Source organism: Lutjanus erythropterus, chromosome 14, assembly GCF_056507025.1.
Source record: "Lutjanus erythropterus isolate fLutEry1 chromosome 14, fLutEry1.hap2, whole genome shotgun sequence".
Classification (NCBI taxonomy): Eukaryota; Metazoa; Chordata; class Actinopteri; order Lutjaniformes; family Lutjanidae; genus Lutjanus; species Lutjanus erythropterus.
Genome location: NC_139330.1, coordinates 28,176,142 through 28,194,379, shown reverse-complemented (window position 1 = coordinate 28,194,379; position 18,238 = coordinate 28,176,142). Strand labels below are relative to the sequence as shown.

The following is an 18,238-nucleotide window of genomic DNA, read 5'->3' as shown; positions in this document are numbered from 1 at the left end:
GGTTTCAATTTTTAAAGGTGATTCCATCAAATTTTTACTGTGATATTAGTTATACCCTTGGTTGAGGACATATAGATGGTTTCAATCAAGAAAATGAATGATGAATCTTTTGTGTTACATCGCACACCATGTCTGTGAAGCTTATGATGTAATAAACACCACTGATGTTGTGAGAAACTATCCTTTGATTAGTTTGGCAGAGACTTTACAGTCAACTGGGTCTAAATAAATGGTTGATTTGAAACATATTTTTGGCTTGTGTTATAGATTTATTAACTAAATCATAAAAGGAACATGATATCATGTCATTGGAGATTAAGAAATACCAGCTTCTCCAACAGCAATGCTACATCCGGCATGTTTTCCTTTGAAATTTCCATTCAAGTACAAAACATGTGTTTTTGTTTGCCCATTTCATGTTCATTCACTTTACACAGTGTTAAAATTAATACAAAATGTTCCCCGAATGAGTTAGTGTTTGTTTATGAGTTGTAAAAAAAATCAACAATAATCTTTTAGAAGGGGTAGATGTTTATAATGGTTAAATTGAATAATATGTGAATGGAGTTTGGCTGGCAGTCATTGCAAGTCCAACTCCAGAATGTGTCATTTCAAAGCAAAGGACTTTTGTTTTTGGGGATAATCAACAGACAATTGACAGAGTTCTAAAAAGGTGATGAACTTACAGCGGAGGACTTGCTTACACTGGTTTGTCATTATCAAAGTGTTATGTCCACTCATCTTCATATAGGATATTAAACAGTACTTCAACCTATCTGATAGATGATCAATAGATGGAGTACTGCACTGCTCTACACTTAGGTCCAAACTGAAATATCTAAGCAAAACCATATGGACTGCCATGAAAATTTAGATGTTCATGTTCTCCATATGATGAATCTTAATGATTTGATGCAATGATCCCCCAACTCTTCCACCGGCAAGCTGACATTTGTGGTTTTGTCTTGACAACTATTGGATGGTTTGTCATTGAATTATAATGCATTCTTTTTTTTTCTCTCTGGTGATCCCCTGCAATGCCATCATCAAGTCAAAATTCAATTTGTCCATTACTGTGGTTTATCTTTGTAACAATTTGGTTTGGTTTTACAATGACCATTATAGCCTCAAAGAGCTGCTGGAGTCTTGTCTCTTTATTCGTCAGTCCAAATATAGAGCTGCCTCAAAAAATTTTTTTTGTTTGTGTGCACTTGTTGCTATAGGTACAGGTGAGAGGACAAAATACACTTTGAATTAAAAATATGCACGTTTGAAGGTGTCTCTCAAGCCAAAACATTGGGCAATATGACAAGATCTGCAACAGATTTATTACAAATAGTTTTATCCTCTATCTCAATGATCTCAAGGTAAACTGAAGCAATCCACCAGGAATGTAGTTGATTTGGCTGATGCAATACAGTCTGTTGCCAGATGACGTTGCATTATGTCACAGCAAAAGCTGAGGCAGACTCAACCTTTTTTTGTTGCATTTGATTTGCTCAATCCGTCTGTGTTGGGTCTTATTGAAACACATGAGGGGGCTGCATTTTCTTTGATGTATTACTTATGTCTGTCAGAACATAATTGCATTTGACTTTAAAATTAATGTGCAAAACTGACTCAATAATCCTAGATTTCAAGAACTGGTATCTGCGAGAAAGCCCTTGCTGTGTTATACCCAAACCCTTTCTTTTTCCTCACAGTTTGATGAGCTGTATTAAAGGGGAAAAAAAGAAATACCAATCAAAAATTCAAAATGTCAAACAGTCCCTTTATGGAAAATGGCTTTTCTAATGGCTGATGAAGACAGACATCCTAAGTGGTTTTAATGTCAGCTCTCCTCTCTGTTTCTGTCTGTCTGTCTGTCTCTTTCTGTTTCTGTTTCTCTGTCATGCTACACCAGTGGGTCAGGACCTAAAATGGGTCACAGGCCTATGTTTAATAGATCCCCATAAGGCCACAGTAGTGATATGCCTCAGCCCAGGTCCCATGATGAGAGGCTAAATGTTTCATTTGGGTCCCCGGCTGAAAAGGTTTAAGAGCCCTGGTCCTAAATGATAGCTAGACCTCGAGCTCAGCGGCGGACTGTAAGGGGACGACGAGTCCTTGGCCTTCACTCTGAGTCTCACCCTGGCACAGTGAAGGGGTCTGTCCACGGCTGATAAGTGGTTTTAATGTGATCTTCTCCCTCCTCTTTTTTTGCTCCCTCTCTCCTCTCTCATTCCTCTGCCCCCATATTCATCTACGCTTCCTCACGCCACTTATTCCGCTCTTGCCTCTTCCTTCTCTTACCCTTATTCATCCTTGTACCCCCTCCTCCCCCTCATTCCTGCATCCTTTCTGCCCTAGATGATGGCTTGGCTCCAGCTGTGGACTATGGGGCTTATGGCCACTGTAGCCTTGTCCGTCGCACTTGCTGATGCTGAAGATTCGGGCCTTCCTGCAGTGGGAGCAGAGAAGCCTGTTGAGATTGTGAAGAAGGAGTCTCATCCTGTCCTATTCAGGCAGAAGAGAGATTGGATCTGGAACTCTCTCTACGTGGAGGAGGAGAAACCTGCGCCCAACCCCTACAAGATAGGACAGGTAGGTTTACATTAGTGTTTCACAATCAAACAAGAATCCTCCTGTTGTTCCTGGTCTACCTCTTGGGTCCAGCTTCTACAATTTAATCTTTTTTTTTTTTTTCCCCATGAAATGACTAGTCAAGTGCATGTGTTCATTTGTTCTCCAGGGCTGGAGAACAAAACCCAAATCAGTGAATAAAGTTTTAAAGTTGTGCTGTTGTAGAGTGACACACTTATGTGGATGTATTCTTCTTTAAATCACTTCTCCTTTAAGTGAGAAAGCATTTTATTGGACACAAATTTAATATATGCCCCCAAGTGTAGGATGAATCATCAATGTTTTTGAACTGGTTTCCAGGAAATGACAAAAATATCATTAAGAATACCTGAGAATACCTACAAAATGACATTTATGCCATTTTGGGGCCATTGTTTCAGTGATAAAAACACTTAATCTCGACTTAATGGGAACTTTAAATGTACAACAATCTATTTGCCATGGCTGCCTGAAGGGAAGGCAAGTGTGTATTTTTGTAATTTTCATTCAGTTTGATCCTGTTGCGTGCCAAGAATCTGGGGCACTAACTTGTGGCTAACCATCTCTTTGATGAATATGTGAGCATTTTTGCTAGAATAGTCAGTTTATTTGTGGAAATATGCCGGGCGCTGTGTTTTGATTTGAGTCCTCACTCCAGCTGGGAAAAAACTGAATCCTAAAAATGAGGAGACAGTCAACCGTAATCTTCTTTCTTTTTAATTTTCACAGCTGAAGTCGAGCCAGAGACTGGAGGTGAAGAGTTTTAAAATAGAAGGCGAAGGAGCAAACAGCATCTTCACTGTGGATCGCAAGGGAGACCTGTTTGTCACAAGGTCTCTAGACAGAGAGGAGAAGAGCGCATACCATCTGACTGCCAGGATGTATGACGGGAACGGCAAGTTGATAGAGGATGCTGGAGACTTTGTCGTGCAGGTGACCGATATCAATGACAACAGCCCCGTTTTCCCCAGAACATACAATGGATCCATCATGGAGAGGTCCAGGGAAGGTGAGTCAGGTTACTGTCAAAAGAATTATTTGAAAAAGATCATCAGCAGTCAATAGCATGTCAAGCAAACACCCATTCTAATATGACAACCCGTTCTCATTCCAAGTCCTCAGATACTGACACTTTGTCACTGTACCTCATCATCTCATATAGGCACACAAAGTACCATTTAGCGGCTGTATCATTTAACACATGGTTAATATGGTGACACGGTCTTACTTTGGGTAGATTTAAGCATAAAAAATACTTGGATAAATGTAGGATAGAGCCACGTTTGAAGTTACAACAACTATATTACGTACATCACAAGGTGCGTTCAGTGAAGCTACTTGCAACCTGAAAGTCACATGACGCAAGCCATATTTACCTTAAAAACACATTAATAACATTTTGGTTTTCATATGGGACACAAACTTTGGTTTCCTGGCTTTCTGTGTTTGTTCAACCCATCCATCTACACTACCTCTCGCTACCAACTCTCTCGCTAACAGGTACAGTGTGCATGTGACAAATCGTCAGTACCTAATGAATTGGGATTGAGAACAGGCAGAATATGACATAAGTATATGCTAGGTCTTGATATGATTGATGTTTTTTTGCACAGCTGTAATTACACTAGCACCAAAGTGATTTTAACACAGTAGGCACACAAAGTAACTTTCCAGCTAATGTCTGACCTGCCAATAAGTTAGCTAAAAAGCTACATTCATATAACTTTCTTTGTGGGTTTTGTAGTGATGGATGAAGTTGATGTTGTGGTGGTTGTGTTGCTGATTTTTGAACTGCAGACTTTTCATATCTCCGTTTTCATGTTACTACTGTCATTGACAATGAATCCAAATGGTATTATTTTTGTATTTGCCCCCTCCATGATAGCTGCCTCATCTCTGCTGAGACCTATTAGGTTGTCATGTTGGTGCTCATTGCACTAGAAATCACCCAAACCCAAAAACAAAACATCAGTGTTAGTCAAGCAAGTCTCAAGACTTAAAGTCAAGTCATGACTCGATTCCCCCACCTCTTAAATGGCTCTTTATAGCTTCACGACTTCAATATGTACCAATCAGCCCACACTCTATGAGAAACCAGACAAAAAAGGAACTCAAAATGTGTTGCCAAGACCATAAATGTAGCAAATTCTTGCAGGACAAAGTTTCCATCACTGCAAGCATGTGTTTGACATTTACAACCAAGTGATAATTTAGATTAAAAATAGACTGGGCTGTGAAAAGTCTGGGAAAAATGAAACATAATGTCAACACCTGTCACAATCATTAGCACATCCTTCTGTGAAAAAAGGCACATTGCTGACTTAAATAACACAATCTTAGCACATAATCAGGATGCATTAATCAGTCAAACAGCCATCATGTTCAATACAAGACAATTTCAGTTGGAGGCTTTTGCAAAGCACCATATATTGCACCGTGATTTCTTATTGATGATGCAATTTCTTTTCCTTTTATGCACATCTAGGAACTAAAGTAGTTGAGGTGAGGGCAACCGATGCTGATGACCCCACCACTGCTAATGGAGAGCTCAGGTACTCTTTGATCCAAGACCATTCTGCCTTCGATATCGACCCCGTCACAGGTAAGCTCGCTGCACTGACGTCCAACATGATTGTTATGGTGCAGCAACATTGTCTTTTTCCCCCTTAACAGGTTAATCAAGGGGAGTTGTGGATGTACAGGCTATTTTTACTTGAATATGAGTCAACGCTGACCTCAGAGATAACACCCTCTCTGTCTGTCTGTCTCGCTCACTGTCTCTCCGCAGGTGTGATCAGCTGCAAGATAAGCAAGCTGGACCGGGAGACCAGAAGTCAGTATGTGGTGGTGGTCAAAGCTCAGGACATGAGAGGAATGGCCTCCGGCAGCACAGCCACCACCTCCGTCACCATCACCATCACTGACATTAACGACAACATCGCTTCTTTCACCCGAAGTAAGGACCAGAGTGCTGGAGTGATATGGAAATCCGTGATAATACATATTTAATGTAACTTTCTTATATACACAGCATCACACTTAACATCTGTTTTCTGTCTGCAGGGACATACAACCTGCAGGTTCCAGAGAACCACAAGGTGAACGAGAAGATCGGCACTCTGGAGCTGGAGGACAGAGATCAGATTCAGAACAAAGAGCCCATCTTCTCCATCCTAAATGACATCAACCAGGTGTTTAATATTGAACTCAGCCCCAACAAGGACGGCAACCTCATGCTCAAAAAGGTAGGCAGCGTGTGCGACAATGAATGAATAGACAATATCTCAAGACGGACACTTCTGTAGTTGTAAATCTGCCCCAGTATTCCTCACTTTTGGTGTGTCAAGTTGATATTTTAGTGGAAATACTGATTGGATGTTTAACTGACCAGTGGTTTCCAATCTTTTTTGTATCATAAACTCTCACAGTCCTATCTGACGGGCTCAAGTACCTCAAGACATGTGATGGCTTCATTATTTGAAAGTATTTCGCAGCTGTTTTAATCTTGACATTGTTGATTTTCAAGCTTAGTGTCCTTTTTTTAGTAGTTGGTCTTGTTTGTATTCATACGTTTGAACTACCTCTTGAAGTGGCATTTCAGCTATTAATTTATTTATTGCTTTTTGCTGGCTAACTTGTTTTCACATGCTCTCGATCACAACTACCAACTAGAGGTAAAAATTCCCCAGAAAACAACATTTGGGAAATTAAAGTGCATCATACTCATACTGGTCCCAGCCCCAAAAGCAATTTGAACGTTGTGCCCAAATAGTACAGTAAGCATTCATTTGCTTTCATATTTTAGGTATTTAAGTGTAGGACAGTGATGAAAAACATGGAATTCACACTCAGAAGTCTTGTCCTCCCTCTGGTGAGGAGAGCTATTTCTGCTTGCAGGGAGTCTAGCAGGTTTACTTCTCTGGATTGTGCTCTTCAGATAAAGTATTTAGGACACCATAGTGCTGAAAATGTATTCTAATGAAATGAGCCCTGTAATAGCTTGTACCCACGCCGGCCTGGAATCCAATCGTAGCACAATCTTCTCTCTGCTCAGCTCGCCCTTCAGCTCTGTAGCCCCTCTCATCTTTCTCACCGGCTGTGTTTACACGCACAGTGTAAGGCCGCTATCAGCCACGCTGCGGTTAAGGTCTTATTCTTGTTAAGCTGTTTACACATGCCTTTGATACCCTGCGACTGAGTATCCCTGTTACCATGAATAATCCAGTTAACAGAATATGTCTACCTGTGGTGTCCCATCCGCAGATAAAACAGCCCGCCATAAAAAAAACATTTAACTGAACAGTAGGCTATTTCTAATACAGGGAAAAGAAATGATAAGCGCAAATGTGACAGTAAGCAGTGCTTGCTGCTATATATTTGTTGACATGAAAGCGTATCCGTGCAAGTCTCAGCTTGTGCAGATGGTGAAAATGTAAAAGGAATGAGGTATTTTCATGCACGGTAACATGTTTACCATGGAGGGAAAAGTTGGCATTTTAATGTGTTTCTTAAATCCAGAGTATGAGCTTAACCAGGTTGTCTCAGCTGAGTTGTGACGTTTAGAGCCTTTTTACACCTGGCATCGACAGATGTCCTTGGTGAACAGACGCAGGTGTAAATGCACCGAGGATGGAGATAGAAGATGCATTTCAGCACATAAAAAACGAAGTGCAAATGCAGTGTGTCTCCAGCCTAAAAACAAAAAAAATGGTGGAAATACACACTTCTGAGGATGAATCCAAGTATGGAACACCATCAATCTATACATTCATCAACATAGTTAGACTCTAGTAAACATTATGTCAGTAAGGGAAAGTGGCATTGAGTTGGAGTCATGTCAGATAGATTTTCACCAGCTATGGTTGTTGTTTAAATGTGAGGATAACAACTCCCATGATCCCACGCCACTTCATGATGTCATTAAACTATGTCTTTTGTTAATGTTTTAATGTGAGAGAGATCCCAAGTGGCAGAATCGTGCTTTTAAAGGTTATTATGGAACTTTTGCCCAGTGACTCCAAAAATAGGCTGCCTGCATCAGCTTTATTAAAAGGTAGAAACAAGCCTAGAAGGTTAGTTGTTATTAAATAATTTTAATTTTATAGCTGTTTGGGAAACAACTAAATTGCTCAGAAATTCAGTTTTAAATATTGTAACCTACAACTGAACACACTGATCTGTTATTCATGCTAATGGGCTAATAAATTAATGCTCAGTTTGCATTTAGGAGGAGCCCTGTGGTTTTCTGTCTTTGTGGTTCTCAGCCCTCTTGGCCCTTATGAGCACATTCCAGGCATCATATTTGTCACCACAGGAAGTCAATTACTTGGGCTCATAAAGAAAGCTATTACATAGATGAGAAGAACTCATAATAAGTCACCTACGCTCGTTATTAGTTTTGATTTGTTGTTGACTAAATTCCCATTCACCTCTTTCTGTCATCCACAGGCTCTGGACTTTGAGACAACGGACAAGTACACTTTAACTGTCCAGGTGCGAGAAAACCAGAGAACCCTGCATTTTCCTGCTGACAACGTGAACAGTGCCGTCACCGCAGCTCAGGTAAATATCAAACAGGACATCTGCAGCCTTTCAGTCATATCCCTGCTTGTCATTATCATTATATTTTCTATTAAAACAGAACAGAAGGAAAATCACCGTACCACAGCCATATGCAAAATCAATGTAAATGCAACTTGTTCCTTCATCACTATTATTATTATTAGTAGTATTATTCAAAAGATATTCCGGTTAGCATAAGTCTTTAAACAAACTTTACAACATTTCACATCATTACTACATTATAAGTATTATTACACAGAAATGCAGTTTGCCATTAGCGTCTCTACAAATTATAAAATATTCTAAATGATTCCCACATTATTGGTGTCATTCAAACAGCAATTCCGTACATTATTAAAATATTCCACATCATTCAAATATTATTATATTATGAAGGCAGCAGTTCAGTTTAGTGTCAGGCTTTCAACAACCTTCAAATATTTGACATCTTTCTTACATTCCTGTTATTCTTTAACAGCCATTCAGTGTAGCACCAGCCTTTCAAGAACTCTTCAAATATTCCACATCATTCAGACATTATTATATTATACAGGCAGGAATTCAATTTAGCTTGAGCCTTTCAACAAATATTCCACATCATTCGAACTTTATTTTATACAAGGCAGCATTGCAATTTAGCGTCAGCTTTTCAACAGCCAGTATTCACACCCGTAGTTTCTCCAGAAATTAGAAATCTAGTGAATCTTTATTATTCACATAGTGAGGAGGAGTGTGTGTAAGCTGCTCTGTTGGGTTATTAAAATATAAAATTTAAAATACAAAAGTTTACACTAGAAAAAAGACATTTACCAAAAGAAAAGGCCCTAAGAATGCAAACAATTATAACAGATGTTAATTTCTGGTATGTGTGCGGGCTGTGGGGTCTCAGCTTTTCTTAGACTGAAGTAGGGGGTGCTGTAAGGAAAAAAGGTTGGGAAACAACCTGTGGAGTCTCAGCTCCCAACTGTGCAGCCGTTCAATCATCAGCTCTACCAGGCAGCTTTTATTAGGCAGGTCTCAGTTACAATCAGTGACACAAAGAGGCTCAAATATGATGTTGTAGGGGGAAAAAAAGAACAAATAATTTCAGTGAAACAGTGCTAGTGCATTGAAATCTTTTAATGTTGACCAAATGTGTGCACAGCACAGGTCAAAGCTGTCTCTCAACCGTTATGAATGAATTTACATTGACAGGTAAACATCAAGGTATTAGATGTGGACGAGCCCCCGGTCTTCTCCAAGCCCGTGTACTCTTTCAGTGTGGTGGAGGAAAGTATGGTGAGCAACTTTGGAACAATCACAGCCAGAGATCCTGACAGAGCCAACAAGAACATTCGGTACGATGCTGTGCAAACTTCTGAGAAAAGAACAAATAATCTTACCAATCCTGCATAGAGGCTGTTCCACTGATCTCTGCTACTTTCTGTTTAGGTACTCCATCTTGGACAAAGACTGTCCCATCACCATCAACGCAGTCACAGGCCAGCTGTCCACCCTGAGGGTGCTGGACAGAGAGCTGGAGGCCACACACGTGTTTCAAGTTAAGGCACAGGAGGAGCCAAGTGGTGCGTCACACTCACTCACACACACACACACACTCATTTATTAATCCTGTTTTCTTTAAACAAAAGAACCTCAGATAAAAAATTAGAACCATGTGTTTCCTCTAACAATGGTAATGTGCATTCAGGGAGGGAGTTAGAAAGGCCAGAAAAGGCAGAGCATGCTCTCGTTGTTCATCTGGATTTATTGAGGGATGGGAGTGTAACACATTAACAGGGATTTTTATAGATTGAACATACTGCAACAACACCTGGTCGACCCACACGGGAAGCAGAGAGTAAGCAGGAAAATCACATTAGTGGCTCTCTTTGTTCGCTCGCAGCTTCCAAACCAAACTATATATTTTTAGACCGGCAATGAATGAAATCCGAAGATCTATTTTAGTGGCTTGTCACGATGTTTAAGGAACACAATGGTCCCCTGAGCTTGACAAGGTCCTCGATATACAGTACATGTACTGTACTAAAGATAGTTTCAAAATCTCACTACAAGAGACAGGCAAGAGACCCGCACGTTTATCAGAAGATGCATATTCTAAAAGAACGTCAGTGATGTGGAATAAACGTAAAAGCTGCTTTAAAGTGACAACAAAAACTGCCAAACAAATATCTTCACAAATAGAAATCCTTTCAGTCACTTGACCTTAATCAGTTCCATCAAAGGCACAGATACATATGAGTATCATGGCATAGCAGTCAGATCTGCCCATTAAACTAAATGACAAGCAAGCTGTGTGAAGTGAGCCAAACAAGAATAAAGAAAACCAAGAAAACTTGGTTAAATGTTTCAATTATTTCAAAAACATGAGTTATCTGTTCAGTCCAATTGATCAATAGTTAAGGTTAGGGTCACACTAAAACACTGAAATTGGCTAAAACTTGATCAAAATGAACCAATCAAGAGTTGAAATATGGTCATTTCAGGTTTAAACAGCCATTTTGAGAGGCAGTTGGATTTTTAACATATTTTCAAGAACAAAAAGAAATAAGAGTGACTAGCAAAAGAAAACAACAACAAATAATTGATTATTTAGAGTGTAATTTTTTTCTCCAGTTGGCCCACTTGCATGTTTTAACAGAATGATTTGTTTTCCCTCCATATTGAGTAGGCAATATGCATTAAATAAGATTTCATTGCATCATGAGAGTTCAATGTAAGGATTGTTTTTGATCTGCCAGCATGCGTTTGCTCTGACGAATCCCTGCAGGCAGCTCACTGAAATGTCTTCATCATCCCTGTTGACTATATCAATTGTCAACACACTGTGAGATAGTTAAGACAAGATAAATCAGTGCTGCAGTGCCAAATTACAAAATAAGCCCCTGCAACAAACACCCATCGTTAATTGTGCGCTGTTGTCTCTCTGTAGGTTTGGAGTCGTTTGTGAAAGTTAACATTACAGTTAAGGACATCAATGATAATAAGCCTGAGCTGGCTGTGGATGAGATCTTCCTATGTGAGAACGACATCGCTAATACGGTAAGAAAATCCTGGTAATTACACTAGATTATCATCATTTGAGTTGGATATGTTTGTATTCAACTAGAATGACGTTTCAGACTCTGTATCAGCCCTGCCATCTTAATAGATATTTACAGATCCTACATTGGATTTAGACTTTTTGAATGTCTTATTGTTTCGGTTTGGTTTTTCAAAACCAGGACCTGCACTAATATCAGTGCCACAACCTGGAGACCAGGGTGGCCGCTAAGAAAATTAACAGAGTATGAATTATTGAGCCTGGTCTTGTCATTTCTTTGTGAAAACATTACAACATTCAAACATGCAAAGGCCATCCTTTCTGCAAGACTTCATAATAGTATTTGTGAGCCTGAACAGGATCATCTGTCTGCATGCATGAGTGAGTGTGAGTGTAAGTGACCTGATATTGCCTACTACTGGACCAATCAGGAGGCATCATGTGCAGGAACTAGGGAGACAAAGAAGGTGTGGAAATATATTTCCAACTTAATTATAGGCATTTGCCCTTTTTAATGAGATTTCCAATTTAAAATATTACAGACTTCTTGTTTTATATCTGAACACAAATACAGAGACAGATGATTATTCAACAAACAGATAGAAATACAGACCTTTAGTCTGTACTTTTCTAGCATCAGCACAGGGCTCTGATCAAATTAGCAATAATAAATATGCAACTTCCAGATAGACTTTAAAAATAAAGCCATAATAACTACTCGGGTTCAGGAAAAGTGTTACAATCCACAGGAGGAACCCAAATGCAACCACAGACTCAAAAACTGAGTGAAAAAGGGATTTATTAAAGGTGCGTGAGGCAGCAAGGGGGGGAGGAATCCGGGGGTAGGAGGCTGAGGGGGCTGGCGAATTGGGGGCTGACAGAGTTGGAGGGGTTAGTCCAGCAGAAAACTTGGCAGGCAGGCAGTGAGTGATCCTGAAGCAGCAGAGAAACAGGGTAAGTATACACAAAAACTACTAGCAAACACAAGGTGAATCTCAATTCAGGAGATAGGCCTGGAGTGTGACTACCGTTACAGAGACACAACGATCTGGCGAGGACTGGAGAGGAGAGCCGGTGTTAAGTATTGCAGGGTTGATTGCTGGGTGGAAGACAGGTGAGCAGCAGGGAGCAGGTGAGACGAATGAATGCCATCAGGGAACCAGGAGGGTGAGGGAGTTGCCACGCCCGCAGCACAGACACAGACAGGGGGAGGGGGGAAAACAGGACAAGGAAAAAACAAACCTGTGAACCGGCCTGGGCCGTGACAAAAAGACCATTTGAGTTAGATTAAAATAGGCATATTACTTACATACATAAGTAATGTAAGGTAACTTACGTATGTTATGTCATGCAAGGTCAAAGCGCTAGCCTCCTCAGTTTGAGGACAGTTCTAGGTTCACTGTGTCAAAATGCTACAACACATGTGTCTTATATTTACAGCACTAAACAGATGTAGCTAGAATAAGTGGAAGTTAGAGGTGTGGACAAGATCGTTATATGAAGCCAGGTTACATTTTAGATGTACACAAATAAGTGTTTAATTATGAGCAGAAGGGTAAAACCTAGTCTGAAAGTCTAAACCCAGTCCAAACCACTATAATTTTTTTTACTTGTCAATACTTAAATGTTAGCTGTTGGCACCGGATAAATGTCTCAAAATGCCATCAGTAAAATATGCTACTACACTCAGTCTTTGAAAGATTGAGGGATGTTACATATTTACAGTATATATGTCAAATATGTCCTTCAAACTGCATTTTATTAGTTATGGTGCTCAGACAAATACAATCTATGTATACATTTAGACTGTACTGGATACAAAAAAGTGTGTATCTGGGATGGATTCATTTTATTTTGTTGTCTTTCCTCAGGTGATAGGAACCTTGAGAGCTGTAGATAAAGATGACCAGCCAGCCACCTTCACTTTCAGCCTGGCCAGTGAAAGCTCCAATTTCTCCATCAGAGACTATGGCAGTAAGTCTTTGTGTGCACTCACTGAGCATATATTTACCTCTTTTTTTTAATGCTTGTTGCTCTAAACGGTGCTCAGAGGAGGCACTGACCTCGGCACTTGTTGCTATGCAACAACTGAAACTCCATCTGAGGCACAGTGCCTTGTTGCTGAAAGTTGAAATTATTTTAACTTCTCAAAGTGCGCTTTGGTTCTCTCAGCCAGACGGGGGATTTAGAGAGCCTGTCTGGGACCATAAGTGCTGTCTAGAATGCACAACAGCAAATATTGAAAATAATGAGAGCAAGTGGCTCGGTGGACTTGCAGATGACTCTCTATGTATTCTAAACTCATCCCGGCTCAGGATGTTAAAGGAACATGTCACACACAGTGCTGCTGCGGTGCTTTATTACAGTAAAATTATGTAAAAAATTGCACATGGAAAACTGCACCAAGAGGTCATCTATTCACTGGGGCTACGCATGAGGACACACATTTTCATTACGTGTATATAGTTTTACAAACGTAAGACATAACAGAACTTCAATCAGAAAAGTTAATTAAACAGGAAATAGACTTTGGCATAATTCAGTTCAACATAAAAATAGCATAATGTACTAAATAAAGATGACATTAATTCTGTATATGATCATTCTATATTTGCTCACATATGCACTCGAGACGGCTCTGTGAGGCTGTAGTCACCCACTGCTGTGTTTTGATCTAAATGCTAACATGCCCTCAATAACAGAGCTGACCCGATGAAGTTCAGAAGATATTATGTTTACAATTTTACCATGGGGGCATCAGAGGAAAAGGACAGTGGTTTTCAAACTGTGGTTTGGGGACAAACAGGGGTCTTTTAATGGGATTAAGGGGTCAAAAGGAGGAACATAACATTTTAACTTCTATCACATTTTATGCAAGTTTGACCAAGAGGAAGAATGATAGAGTCGGTCATTTTGATTGATTGAAATGTCTAGTTTGATCAGTGATTGACTACTTTATTTTACAACCACTTCCAAAAAAATAGCTGCAAGTGGCAGTGACAATCCAAGCAGATTGTAAGCAATGAGATTCTTGTTTCTAATTTAACTAACTAGAAGCACATGCATGAATTGCAACATTATTAGCAGGTAGAACTTGGCAACATGGGGGTTCAGATCCTAGACCTTATATTTATAGGACATGTGTTTAGACCACTAAGCCATGAGGACAGTAGAGCTAGTTTTATATTTTAGTAAAGTACTGTATTGAGGTCAGAGTGAATGTAATGATCTGTAACACTTAATCATGATGAAATAATTTGCTGGTTATCAGTGCATCATAGTGATTTTTGGGTGAGATTTCCATACTGTCTGCCGACTTTGGGAACTGTAGCTGTTATAGTTTTTGAGATCCATATACTTTTAGAGCACAAGAAGAGGACGAAGAAGCAAAGGAATTATATGAACAAAAACAATAGGGTTCACTGCTTGGACTGCTAATTACTTAGGGGGTCCATGGTACAATGTGCATCTATTGTGAGGTTCCTTGACATGAAAAGGTTTGGAAACCCATACAGGATGATTTATCATCTGGGAACCATGAAAGTCTACACAGGATTTTGTGCTACTCCATCTGGTAGGTGTTGAAATATCTCACTGAATAATTGAATTAAATAATTGATTTTGACCTGCTCTGGGCAGTAGATGAAAAGTCACCAAGGATCAGCAAATCATCATTAAGATTCATCCTCTGGGCACCGTGGATATCTGTGCCAAATTTCACGGCAATCCATCTGAAAAGTATAAATATTTAATTATGGACTAAAGCATCAGGCTGACAGACAGACTGATAAGATAAAAACAGTTTTCTACATTGTTTTTTAGAATTTAATATACTATGGTTTGGTTTTAAAAGGATTCTTAAGAAGCTGCTATTACACCACTTAATATAGATTCAGTTGACACACTTGTTTGTCACAGTAGCTGGCTGCTGCAAGCTCCATCATCAACACAAAAAGAGAGATTGTTATTATTATTAAAAGATAAGTCTAAATTCAAAGGAGCATCTGCAGTCAGTAGATCTGGTGTCATCTGGGAGTAAAAATATGTAGATATAAATGTGCGAGTTAGAAAATGTCAGCTTGAATAAACAGAGTGTGACACAGATGATGGTGCGCAACTCTACAGAGACATTTTCTTTGATCCAGACATTGATATTTAGGCAAAGGTTGGTGCTCTGTTACATCAGATCTCCAAAGCTTATTTGGGTTATTCGACTCTGGACACAAAATGGCACAAGTAAAACAGTTTTCATCATTTTTGATCATCACACGCCCTTATAATACATGAAAGCCAGAGGAAAAGTGTTACCAACTGTTCTAGTCAAATATTAAAAGTCTGAATAGATGAAAGCCTTAGGTAGTCAGATGAAAGATTTAGGTGAAGTGTTACTATTTAATTTAAGTGAAACTTGAAACATACTGAAAGGAAGATAAACAGAGGGGAAAAAAAGAGACGAACTTGCCTCATCCATTTCCGCTCGGTTCGTGCCTGGAGGGGTTGACATGTTGAACTGATGGGGGAAAGGAAGAGGAAGATGGAGGAGAGCAAAAGGAAAGACAGATGAGGCAGAGGTGGAAGAGAAGATGAAAGGAGACGAGAGGAAGAGATCAGGATTAAGGGAGACGGGTAATATTGAAGTGAGACCGTGTTAAAATGTGGAGAGGGGGCAAATATAAAGGAGAGAGAATGATAAAGAGAGATAAACAAGTGAATAAAGGGAAAAGGTAGGAGAAAAGAAACAAGAAAATATGAACGAGTGGAGCAGAATGAATAATGTTTTGTATAAAGGAAGAAAGGTGAAAATATAAAGAAAAAGGAAGACTGGAGGAAAAGAGAAATAATTTAACCTTATTAGAAAGATAAACCTCTTAACAATCTATTTATAATCTAATATTGGTAATAACAACTCTGAAACAATTATTTTCCTGATCTGTAGGGTGAAACAATTGATAGAATAATATAATATTCTTATGCTATGATTTATTGTTTTTATCACTGAATTAATATGGGGCTTAAAAGAAAGCTGAGAATCTTGAGTTGTGTCCCATCTAAGAAATTAATCAAACATTTACTGGATAACTTATCAAGATCAGATTTTTTTCATATTCAGCAGAAATTTGTTAAAAGAAATCAATTTTTGAACAACATCAAAGTCAGACTTGTGAGATGACAGTATCATCAGCATATAAGTTAGAACAGATTTGCGGAAAAACTCATTAATAAAACAGAAATGGCCCAAAAGTTGAACCATGAGGAAGACCATTTTCCATGATCATAAAATCTGACTCACTGCCCTGATAAGAGACAAACTGACGTCTGTGGTGAACATATGAATGGACCCTTACTTAGTCCCGCTCCTTTTTGTTCTGCGTTCCAATGACAGTTGAGCAAAACTTGAGCAAAGTGGTGGAAAGAGGAGGCTAAACATGAGGTGGAGAGAAGCGAGGACAAAGAGACAAGGAATGAAAGAAGAAATAAGGATAAGAGGAGATGAGATGATGACATGATAAGAGAAGGAAAGATGGCAACAGAAACATTAATATTTAAATTAAATCTTAAAAAGAAACTCTGTGAGACGAGAAGTGGAAAGTGAAAAAGTAAAACAGAGGAGAAGGGAAGGTAGGAACAGAGGAGAGGAGGTGGATAGTTGTTTGATAAGTGCTGCTTGTCAGTGTAAACCTCTGTTCTCCCCTGTGGCTCCGGACTGTGGTCCCCCAAAAATCCTCTGACAGCACCTCACACCACTTAACACACAAACTCAAACACTGCTTAAACACACACACACATGCAACAAGAGCTGCAAAGTGAGGGCTTTTAAAATATTTATCGACTACCAGCTCTTTAAAACTTGCAAAAAAACAACAACCACGCTTTCATTACGGGATCCAGAAACTGACACACACATGCACACACGCGCACACACACGCACACACACACACTCCAACAGTGAGTGTAGCTGCACAGTGAAGTGACAGGACTTGGTGTTCAGACCAGGCGGCTACACGAAACTCACTGCATTAATATCAGACAGACGAGAGAGAGAGAGAGAGAGAGAGAAGAGGAGGAGGAGGAAAAACAAAGAGATGAAGACAGAAGAAGACTAATGAGATGCGGGAGGAGAGAGAGATGGAGAGAACAAAAGAAATAGAGAGAGGACAGTGAGAAATCTACAGAAATCCAGAGAGACAGGAAGAAGATGAATTCAAACAAAGATGGAGCGGGAGACGAGACGGAGATGAGGGCTGAGATGAAGGGAGGACAGAAGCTGTTTTCATCTTTTATTCAGTTAGTTAAGGCTTCATCTGTACCCATGTCCTCCCACACACACACCTTCAGTGACTACATGTTGTCTTGTAGTGGAACAGTGGAAATCTGATCCCAGTGGGGTGGTTGTATAAACTTGATTCAGCTGTCAGACATTTTGAACTTTCACTACGCCGCATCTCACTCACACATGTTTTCTTGCCGTTAGTTTGACAGCAGGATTTGAGATATTCACCCGTGACGTGAACTTTTTCTGCTGTAAGTGACCCAGCAGTTTTCTTGAATGGCTATTATGGTCATGATTTTGACTGACTCGTGCTAGCATGTTAGCTGTTAGCTCACCAGCTATGCTGCCTTCAGATGATAAGTAGATGCTATGAATTTTAGTTTTGGCTCACTTCAAGGTAGGGCACAGAGACTTAACTTCAGCATTGGATTTAGCTAAGCTTGTCAACTAAATCATACACCAAACCTCATGAATTCCCATTTTTAATTGCCCTCTCCTGGTTTCCTCCCTGGGTCACAATTCTCCCATATTTCTGAAGGATAGAGGAAGGGTACATTTCTTCTAAGAGCTTAGAAAAGCCTTCGTAAAATATCAGTTTTCTGTTATTGTAATCAAATTTGAAATTGGACCACTAAATAAGGCTAAATACTGTGGTCCCATTGTCTTTTCCAGCTAATAAATGTAATTTAAAAGTCTTCTGCAGGCATCTGTTTGCAATAAAAATGAAATTGGTACTTATTATTTTGTTATCGTCACCAGAA

At 39.5% G+C, this 18,238-nt stretch overlaps 1 protein-coding gene across 1 annotated transcript in view; it reads left to right on the top strand.

Annotated features, from left to right (window-relative positions):
- The window catches only part of cdh5 (cadherin 5), a 40,912-nt gene that overhangs the window by 9,757 nt on the left and 12,917 nt on the right, over positions 1–18,238 (top strand). Inside the window, exons 2-11 of the mRNA XM_084735642.1 lie at positions 2,350–2,583; positions 3,331–3,610; positions 5,087–5,203; positions 5,390–5,557; positions 5,665–5,846; positions 8,050–8,163; positions 9,358–9,500; positions 9,595–9,728; positions 11,096–11,205; positions 13,078–13,180. Of these exons, the coding sequence (XP_084591768.1) occupies positions 2,350–2,583; positions 3,331–3,610; positions 5,087–5,203; positions 5,390–5,557; positions 5,665–5,846; positions 8,050–8,163; positions 9,358–9,500; positions 9,595–9,728; positions 11,096–11,205; positions 13,078–13,180 (1,585 nt within the window). The remainder of the gene's footprint in view (positions 1–2,349; positions 2,584–3,330; positions 3,611–5,086; positions 5,204–5,389; positions 5,558–5,664; positions 5,847–8,049; positions 8,164–9,357; positions 9,501–9,594; positions 9,729–11,095; positions 11,206–13,077; positions 13,181–18,238) is intronic.